Raw genomic sequence first — 10,533 nt, 5'->3', positions numbered from 1 at the left:
ACAAACATGGTTTTTCCAACATCAAAAATTTACACCAGGATTTATTTTAAGTCAGAAGAGGTGTGCTTGGGTGGCTCCAGTCGATTAAGCACCTGACTCCTGATTTTGGCTCAGGACATGATCTCACAGTTTGTGAGTTCAAGCCCCATGTCCAGCTCTGTGCTGGAAGTGTGGAGCCTGCTTGGGATTCTCTCTCTCTCTCTCTCTCTCTCTCTCTCTCTCTCTCTCTCAATCTCTGCCCCTCCCCTGCTCACGAGGGCTCTCTCTCGAAATAAACTTAAAAAAATTTAAGTCAGAAAAAAGCATAAAGGTAACATGCACCAAAAAACAAAACACAAAACACATCATGGAAGATAAAGTGATATTGTAACTTAAGGAAAGTCAGTTTAATAATTACAACGATGTAGAAGGAATAGTCAATGCCAGGACACTCTGTGGCATTTACAGGACATGGCCCCACAATAGTCACCAGGGATGCTGTGTGTCCTAGAGAAATGGGGCGGGAGGGCAGCGGGAAGTGCACACACAGCCGAAGGCGCCCAACGTCCCAGCGCCTGGTGCGCGTGGAGGCAGACGCCACGAGCACAAAGGACGGTGTCTGACCCACATCTCAACATCGTGCAGAACTTAAGTGTGTCGTGTCCTCGCCCTTGGGGTAAATAGGGCGCCTTTCAACCCCCAGCCCCTTGGAAGGTCAGAGAAACGTAAACAACCTATTTACAATAAGGAAGGTCTGTAGAACCTAAAAAGCTTAGTGAAATCATGGATCTGAGAGAAGAGGAGAGAATGGGCCTCTCCCCTCAGGGCAGGGATGGGGAAGAAACAGGTGTCACTCAAGGCTTCGGTGAGGCTAAGGCAGGCGAGAGACCCCTCCTGGGATGCTGCCAGCAACATCGCCCATCAGAAACAGGTGGAGAGAGCAGGGGACAGAGGCCGTCCCTGAGTTCAAGGCTGCACACTTTGGCACACTCCAACGTGTCTCCCACTGCAAGAAAGGTCTTCTGCGTCACCAAAAACTCCTGTGAAATAGGGCCTACCAAAAAACAGGCTCTCCCTGCTAGTCCTAGCTCTGGTGAACAAAATGCTAAATGCAAGAAGTTGGCAATTCTACTGGAAAGGCCACACATGGGCAGGTCAATGCTGAGCCACAGACACACCTGCTGGGCACGAAGCCAGGAGGGCCAAGCTCAAGCCACTGCCCTCCAGCAGCAGATGGGGGTGGAGGGGGGCACAGTGCTCAGCAGGAGCCTGGAGGAGCAGAAAGCCAGGTTCCAAAGCCACCCAGTTCAAAGGCATCAGAAGATCCCGAAGCCCTTACAGGGTGGCTTGACCCACAGATCGCGAGGCCCAAGTCACTCCTGAGGCCACACAGGTATTTCTGAGAAGTCTGTAATGCACAGAGATACTGCTGTTTTGAAAGACCTAACACTGGTTCTGTGAAAAAGTTTCTCTCGATTAAAGCTGACCTCTTGAGAAGAGGGGAGCAGAGAGCCATTGCCATAATGTGGGCATCCTGCCTCCATGGCCACGGTTCCTGCCCAGGGGCTCTGAGGCTCCCGCGTCCCTGCCCAGAGAGGCCAGCAGAGCTGGGGCTGGGCAGGCTGCCTGTCTCCTCTGCTGTGGAGGTACAGGGGGAAATGGACCCACATTTAAACTTTCATCGCTTTGGCGGGATTTATATTGCTTTATTCTCACTGAAAGGGGGAAACATTTCTTTTTCCCAGTGAGCACTGAAGGCTCATTGCATGCTGCTGGTGCACAGAGCTCAAAGTGGCCTGACAACTCCCAACCGCCACCTGCCATGTCAGCCCACAGCATCCCTGGTGTGCCTTCATCGGCCTCAGAGATACGTAATAAATAATAGTTTATTTACAGGTTCTTGTGAAGCTTTCTCTCGTGGGCAAGACACAACAGTGCACTTTTTCATGTTATTAAACCAGCCTATATAAGAAAGTCTGCTCTCCCCAGCGCAGTGAATGCACGCTGACGGGCCGCCGTTCTCCAGAGGCAGAAAGGTGTGGACACCAGCAGCTGGACATGGAAGTGTGTGGGGACCTCCTGGGATCTGTGGTTGAAGCTGGCGTCTCTCTCACTCAGCCCGGGCACCTCACTCAGGCCCACCACATGTCAGTGACACAAAACGGCTTTAACAGAAGACTTTCGAGGGTATTAAGGTATCTTTGCAGACACAAATAAGGTTAATTACTTAGGCCTACCAAAGCAGAAGGTCTTTTTAGAGCACGTGGGGACTATAGAGAGCAAACCAGGCATCCAGCAAAGTACCAGGCACCTTTAACGCCCCTGCTTTCCATGAGCACATCTTGTTCACAGGACCAGAAAGGTTAGTGGGAAGGGAATTCTAGCGCAGGTGATCAGCCCAGATGGAACCACCATGGATGTGCATTCAAAATGGAGTATTTACAAGAAACACGTGTAATTATATATACTCAATAAAAGCCTGAAACACCAGGATTTGTAGTCACTGCACTTATTGCAAAATGAGGTAATTGAGATGTTAACAGAGTAAAATTACTGCAGTTCCGCCCTCAGGGTCTACACCTCACGTGTGGATTCTTCAGGAACAGTGCAACCGTTTCTATTTGTGTGATCAATTCCAGCTTTCCTGTGCACAGAAAGCAAGATGACTTTTGTCCAGCCCTGCCCCCGCGGTCCCGTGTGTTCACCCGGGCCTGGTCTCCTCGCTGGGAAGAGGCAAGGATGCTCCTCAGAGGTTGGTCTCATCCCAGGCAGGGTCGTTCATGTTCTTCAGAACTTTCCTCACCAGCTTTTCCAGGTCCTTGCGGGCTCTCTGCTCTTCCTCCAGAGATTTCTTCATCTTTTTGTTATCCTGTAAATGAAGCAGACCACAGGAGACTGGCGGTCTCGGGCACACAAGAGGGCAATCCCGGGCTGGAATCCACCAGGCTCAACAGCACCGCCCGAACGCCTGCACAGACACCCCTGTGATGGGTCTCCAAGACCCATCGCAGAAGGAAGAACGGTCCTAACTATCCATCCAGACAACCTCCACCTGACAGACCACGAGACAATGGCTGAAAGTAACAAGAGGAATGTGCGTCTTCCCACATCTGTAATGATCTCACAACCTTTTACTAGAAAAACGACAGCAGCGGCAGCCCCTGCGTTCCTGCACCCTGACCCCATCACTCCTAGACACACGCGCAGGTGGACCGCTGCCGGGCCTCCCTTCCAACTCAGGGAAGAAGCACCTGGGCACCCCAGCCCCCACCCACGCGCAGGGCTCAACGCGCTCCTCGGAGACCAGAGCCATCGTGCAGTGAACCTTCTCCACAAATACACAAAATATACTTGGATCACTTAGCCAAGTTCACCTGACTTCTTAAGAACAAGGACCATGTGTCACACCAGCAAGTGGCAAAGAATAATCACAGTAGGAATTTTAGGTATTTTAAACAATTATTCCAATAGAACTTGAGATGACTTATGATGGAAATTGTACAGTAAAACCTTTAAACAGGTCACTTTAAGAATTCATCTCCTTGGGCACCTGGACGGCTCAGTCCGTTAAGCGTCCAACTTCGGCTCAGGTGGTAACCCCATGGTTTGTGAGTTTGAGCCCCATGTCTGGCTCTGCACTGACAGTGTGGCTCTCTTCCCTCCTCTCTCTGCCTCTCCCCTGCTCTTTCCCAAAATAAACAAACATTAAAAAAAAAAAAAAATACTTGAAAAAAATTCAGTTTTCCTGGTCTGTGCCAGGCACAGAAGACCAAACTGATCTGCTGGAATTCTGAGAGAAAGGACCTCTCTCTTCTTTATTACTTCACGTTTAGACAAACGGCCTTAATTTGGAGGTGGTGGTTTCCCCTTCTCCTCCTTTAAAAACAAGGTCAACAGGCTGGCTATGACTCACCTGTCTTAACTCTTGGACTTCGTCCTTTAACGCGTAGACAGTATCCACAAGACTCCTGAAGCAGAGAACAGGATGAACACCCAAACGAGGGTGGGAGCAAGGACACAGACGCACTTTACCGGGAGGCACGACAGGACCCTCCTCAGCAAATACCCAACTCCGTCCACTTTACAACAGCCTGCTTAGAGTTAATGCCACTCTTGTCAACGACACCAGGAGGGCCAGCCCTCAAAGGTCTCCGGCTCCAGGGCTCCTCGCCATCCGCCCCCTCCCCACACCCGCGTGGCCCACTTTAAAGTGCTGGAACGTGGCTTACTTTTCTTCTATCACTGTCTGACCATTACTCTTAGTTTCTTCAACTATGATTTTCTCTTCCTCTGGAAGCAAAACTTGTGGAGCAGATTCTTTGCGTGAGCCTAGATCATTAAAAACACAAAAAACAAAAGCAAAACCCACAGGTGAGCACACGGCAGAACTTGACACCTGACTCTACAGCACTATGTCAACATTTACATGAAATTCCAGAGACCGTACATTAAAAATCCTCTAGGTAAAACAGGGAATGGCAACTTTTGCCAATTTTCTCCACTTCTGTCTAGCAAACCCAGTCCTTCTCGTGCTGAAAGCATCGCAGAGGAAAGGAAGCAGTAGCCTTCTGGCGATTTATTAAGCTTCGGTTCCTGAATCAGGATTATGGATCTTTTAAATCTCCAAATCTTCCACAGGTAGTAAGTTAAAGGTTCTGACCATAGTGCCCTGGACATTTCGGAATAAATATCAAAATGAATTTGGGGGGGAGGGAGGGAATATCCAAATCAACCTGATTGTGAGCCATCTCATTCTGGGCATTTTAGAAAGATGGGTCAGATGATACATGCACACAGGGTGTTTATAAATGCAAATAACTGGTGAAACATTTAACTCTACAGTGACAGTTAAAAATAAAGATTAGGGCACATGGTTTAGAAAAAGTGAGATTTATTACTTCTTGCATGAAAACTTATTCTCCATTCCCTGGCACATAAACATTTTTCCAAACAAAAGGTGGTAAACCACAGACGATGCTGGAGGGAAGCTGGCACCATTTAACCAGTGCCCAGCAGTGCAGCTTGCCTGGACCCTGTCTCAATACACGCATGCTACAAAATGGGTACTTCAGAAATTGGGAAACCCAGCTTTTGAACAGGTAGGAAAGGAGACTCAGATCTTTAAGGACGCAAAAAAAAAAAAAAAAAAAAAAAAAAAAAAAAAATCTTGAAATAGTATTTTCTTATCTATAACAAGCACTGTAACATTTATATATATTTTTGAAAAATACTGGTACAAATATTTGAGGAAAGAACACAGAACACAAACACCTGCAAAACCTCTTCAATAAAAACAATACACTTGGGGCGCTTGGGTGGCTCAGTCGGTTGAGCATCCGACTCTTGGTTTCGGCTCAGGTCATGATCTCATGGTTTGTGGGTTTGAGCCCCAAGTCAGGCTCTGTGCTGATGGCACGGAGCCTGCTTGGAATTCTCTCTCTCCCTCTCTCTCTGCCCCTCCCCTGCTCACATGGTCGCTGTCTCTCTCAGAAATAAAAAATAAACTTAAAAAAAAAATATGAAAACAATACACTTGATATTTGCTATGTGCTAATTACAGAGATGCTGGCACAACTTGCTTCTTCCTGGTTCACCTTTAGCCCGCCTTCCTGAAAGTTCGTCAAACCGTGGGATGGCTGGCTGTGTGCCCTTCTGTCACGGGAACGTTCAGGAGAATACCCACGTGTGCAGGACGGGGTTTAAGGAATAGTCCACCAGCATTTCAGTGTCAGCTTACGCTCCTCGGAGCAGGAATTATTACCATGAGAGCTTGACAGCAAGAGTGCTCACAAGAGGATCCCACCGTCCAGGGGGTTCCCGTATCGTTTCTGCTGCGGCATGCCACAGGAAGGAGGGCGGAAGTTTCCCAGCCATGGGGCGGTGGCCTAGACTCTCCCTGCCACCATCTGTACGTTGGTCCCCATCGCCCAGACTGGGAAGGGTGTCGAATCCAAGCACACGGTGAAACCGTGACAGCAGGAACTGAACTAAACTAGGATGCAGACCTCTTCCTCCTCGGTCATCTCAAGCATGAGAAGACTGAACTCCAGGCAGGCAGGTACCATCTTGGGTTACACAGCACGAGCTTCAACACGCATACCGTTTTTATACCAATAAAGGGCGGCCCTTCGGGGGAGTCAAGCACTTCAGTATTCTAGCCAGAGTGCGGAAAATTTGGGCACAAGCCACAGCAGGCGTCTGTACTATTTCACGACTGTCCGCTATGCCTCCCTGCAAACCCCGAGCCTGCACCCCCATGGCTATGTCGTACCCCTCACCGATGGGCCACCCGCCACCCCGTCGCAGTCCCCCACCCACAAAGGGGGTTACTCTTCAGAGAGGGTGACATCCTTCGAGACATAGTCCCTGAAAGGGTCGCCCTGTCACAGACAGCGCCATGCTGACGACAATTCACCTCCTGGGGTCTTGCCTGCTCCCGGCGCCATGGCTCTGAGGGGCTGCGGGCATATCTTCTAGGCCGTTCTGGGCCGCATGGGAAAATACAGGCTTATCTTCTTAAAGGCCGTTCCTAGGCCGCACAGGAGCTGAGCGGCACCAGCCGAGGGGCAGATTCTGAAGGCCGCCGTGTGCCATCCCGCGCTTCGGACACAGCTGCAGCAGGACCCACGTGAGCATCGGGAAGGCTAGTTCACGTGCCGTTTCCCCACAAAAACAGGAAAGGGTTCACAAAAAGCCGAGTGTGCGTACCACACACGTGGAAAACCGATGGTTTCAGTGAATTTCGCCGTGAAGAGACGTCATCGGAAAACTCAGTCGCCTGCCAAGTGTCCCCACTGCCACCTGCCCTGTGCCACGGTCCAATCAAAACAGGTAGCGGCTGGGTGCCATCACACCGGCTGGAAGCACGTTTCCGCACGTGGACAAGCTAATGACACACGTGGCAGCACTCTGGGAAGCCCGACTCTTGTGTGCTTCTCCCCAGGCATTTGGATCTCCCAGCTTCCTGGGCACTGCTCCGTGAGGCATACGCGGCACTCCAGGTTCAAACGGCAGGGAAAACCAGAGGCATCTGTGTCGTAAGGACATGGGCTGGACAGCGGGCACTGTCCCGTCCGCACGAGTACCAGGACAAGTGTAACTTCCGTTACAGAACGACACTACATCAGAGGACCAAGCCCATGAGAACTGGTACGAGACTCACATGTATGTGATGGTTATTTCTGGAAATATGCTGAGAGCACACCAGAATTTATTATAAAAACTTACATTGGAGAATGTGTTATCGGCAGAACGTACTAACTGCTTGATTCCTGAAAGAGGCTAGTGTGAAAAATGCCATGTATGGATCTGACAGTGAGCCGGGAGCCATAAAGACATGATAAGGTTATTTACTGGCCTACAAAGAAATCCAGGGATGCCAACAATGTGCCTGGTTTCAATGTAGCATTTTTCTCAAAGGACAGAAAATTCAGTCTTTCAGAAAGTTAAACAATAAATATTCCCCAGCCAGGTTTATAACTAAGTCTGTTCTATAGCAATAGCCAAATTTTACAAAGTAGATTTAATATCTCAAAGATTACTGAAGTATTTTTACATGTATCACAACATGTTTTCCCTGAATTACTTAGTCTGGAAAAACAACTCACAAAGACCGTTCTGTCACTTTGTTTAAAACCCTCTCAGGGGCTGAGACCCAGGCAAATGTGCTCACGATGGCTCCGCACATTCAAGATCCCTATTTCCCAAACTCTGTGTTTCCAGGAGGTTAACAGGGTACGGGCACGGACGGTACTATCTCATCCGTGTCCACGCATGACCTCCCCCTAGGCTACTGTGCCGGGCCAGGTCCCCGGGGGTGATGCGTGCCCTGACCAAAGTGGACAAGCTTCTCCCAGCCCACACCCGCCCCTGTCGGGCACACAGGTGGTGGCACCAGGACCTCTGGTCTATACGACCTGTGGACAGAGGCATGGATTCCTCGGAGTAGCCGTGCAGCACCCCGTCAGTAAGTGCCCCTCCCCAAAGAGCGCTCTGTGGAAACAGTGTGGAGTCGCCTGCTTCCTCTTCCGGCCTCAAAGTGCCTTCTCAGTTTGGGGAATACTTTGCCACCCCTCCTCCACTGGCTAATGCAGGGGTTCTGCCACATGTCATTTTGGAAACTGCTGACTGCTACAGCCCCTTCTTCAAAGGTCCACAGGGCACAGGCAGCACGGTGAAGGTTTTCAGAAGGTCTGCAGTAAAAATACCCACTTTAATTCAGCACTTCCTAACGTCATCGGAGTGCGGAACCACTGCAGTTCTCCGTGTCACTCTTTACGAGTGGTGCTGGCCTAGCTTCTGGCCCTGTCTGCCTCTATAATCACACGCACACGAGTGCCGGTTGGCTTTGCTGCTGTTCAGTAAAGGCGTGAAGACAATAAGATGACAATTTATACTTGGCACCAACCCAGCGTTTCCCCAACCGGAGGACTCCCAAAAACACGTCTGCAGCTGCCTGGGCTCTGGCCGCCGCCGCCCACAGACATGCCACGGCAGCTGCACACTGCCCCCAGCAGGGGTCGCCCTGCGCCACGCAGCTGGAGATGGGCGGGAGCTTGCTCACTGAGAGGCATGACTGAGAAGCTGGAGACAACTTGAACCCTGCCCCCTGCAACATTTACAGATCCTCCTTTGAGAAGCACTCGCGCTGACAGAGGATCTGCCCGGGGCACAGAGCGGGTGGGGTGGGGGTGGGGGGCTCAAAGCCCAGGGTACCTCTTGGTTGTTGGAGAGCCACCTGCTGGGACACAAGGCTGGGTCAACTCCAGGACACACGGTGGGGTGTGTGTGTGTGTGTGTGCACGCGTGGCTGGGCCGGCCTTCATCACAAGCCTAAAAACAGCGTTAAGTTCGCCAGAAAAGAGACCACGTGCCCATCTGGCCAGATGTCTGGTACGTTTGTGGCCAAACTCCCGTAACTTCTTAAATTCATAATCTTTCTAAAAATCTGTATCTAATTATACTCCACTGGAATTGATCTTTCAGAATGAAGGAAAATATTACAGGTTTTCAAAACCTATTTAATAAAATCTTTCCAAAAAGTCACTTTGTGATTTACTGGCTACCAAAGGGTTCTAATTTTTTTTCTTGGGAAGATGTGAGGCATCTTTTTAGGGAACAATTTACAGGTGTTCACCATCTGTGCCTTGCTCTAGCCTCTCACGACACTTCCTCTCTCTGCTGAGCCAGCTGGGCATACGCTTTACAAAACCAACGTTAAAACTGATCTTAGTCCTAAGGAAAAAAGGAGTAAGAAACCAAGCAAAAGCAAAAAAACACTAATGAAGTTAGGTGGGGGTTTTTCCCCCCATTTGTGCATAAAAAACCAAGAGTGCTTCTTTCTGAAGACAAACCCTCCAGTGATAGAAAACTTGTTGGAAAAAGTTGAAATAAAAATGTGTTAAGGAGTGACCCTGTTTTGTCTGGAAGGTATTTAATCTAAGAAAGTGCACATTTCTCTCTCAAAGCAGAAGCAAAGAGTCCCATTACCTGGCCTTCCTCTGGAAGACAACTTACAGGAAAACAGCCCTGTCACACACTGAGTCACAAGCTAGGCTACTCCCCCGCCCTCCCCCAGGTAACAAATATTAAAAGCCACAGGCTAGCAAATGCAAAATTTATTTCAACTGTACATAACAGACGTCTTTTTTCATATATATAAAACAAACACTTCATTGCCATATGCAACCACAAACAATAATATGCATACTGTACAATACAATGCAACATCAGGTTTACATCCAACTGAGTCTTCAAATGGCAGTCGTCCACCAGAAATGGCTTTCCCATTCACAGAGAAAAAGCACAATATATAGATTTTTTTTTCAAGGTCTCATACCACTATTTACACATTACTGTGTTTTGGCAACCTCACGCAAAACACATAATTAATATAGCTTATATACTGTGGCAAGCGTAAGTTCAATGGCAACACCACGGAGGCCCCCGCACAAGGCCCGAGGCAGCGCTCACCTACCTGTGGGTTCAGGGTCCTCACCCTCACGCTAGAGCACTGACTGCGCACGCAGCCAGGACAGAGCCACACAAACGAGACTCCCTCTCCGCACGACTGAAGCTCCGCAGGGGGAAGGAGAGTCCCGGCCCCCGGGGAGCCACGTCGCCACTGCCACCCAGGGGCCACCTCCAGCCTGTGGCACGGACACTTCCAACCAGGTCACGAGAGCTAATGGTGCCAGACACTCACAACAAGCCCGAACAACAAACAGCCAGGGTGCTGTCCTGCAGTGACCTCAACGTCAGCAGAATCCCTGCCCACGTGGCTTTACTAGTACGAGAGGACGGATGAGGAAGGGTGAAACCCTGGCGTACAGGAAAGGAAATGGCTCAGGAAGATGACCCCGATGATACTTGGCAATGCAGAAAAATCCAAGTGCAACGACTAACGGCGTCTCACCGCTGTGCTGTGCGCAGCCCACAACACAGGCAGCCCACGGTCACTAAGGCCTGGCAAAGGTGTCTCAGCCAACGCACAATGACACAGCCTCAAAGCAATAAAAGGACACTCTAACGTGATGATCAGAAGAGGGGACTGCT

The 10,533-nt window shown here is 49.8% G+C and overlaps 1 protein-coding gene across 5 annotated transcripts in view; it reads right to left on the bottom strand.

Moving 5' to 3' along the window:
* Positions 1-349: 349 nt before the first annotated feature.
* Positions 350-10,533, bottom strand: part of ARHGEF7 (Rho guanine nucleotide exchange factor 7) — a 135,764-nt gene continuing 125,580 nt past the window's right edge. For all 5 annotated transcript variants that reach the window (XM_042980243.1, XM_042980209.1, XM_042980232.1 and 2 more), the window contains 3 exons: positions 4,209-4,308; positions 3,893-3,947; positions 350-2,848 (listed from right to left, as the gene is read on the bottom strand). In XM_042980243.1, the coding sequence (XP_042836177.1) occupies positions 2,726-2,848; positions 3,893-3,947; positions 4,209-4,308 (278 nt within the window). In that variant the 3' untranslated portion in view covers positions 350-2,725. The remainder of the gene's footprint in view (positions 2,849-3,892; positions 3,948-4,208; positions 4,309-10,533) is intronic.

The sequence above is a fragment of the Panthera tigris genome, chromosome A1, assembly GCF_018350195.1.
Source record: "Panthera tigris isolate Pti1 chromosome A1, P.tigris_Pti1_mat1.1, whole genome shotgun sequence".
Classification (NCBI taxonomy): Eukaryota; Metazoa; Chordata; class Mammalia; order Carnivora; family Felidae; genus Panthera; species Panthera tigris.
Note: the sequence above shows the minus strand (reverse complement) of the source record. Positions and strands in the feature narration are given on the sequence as shown.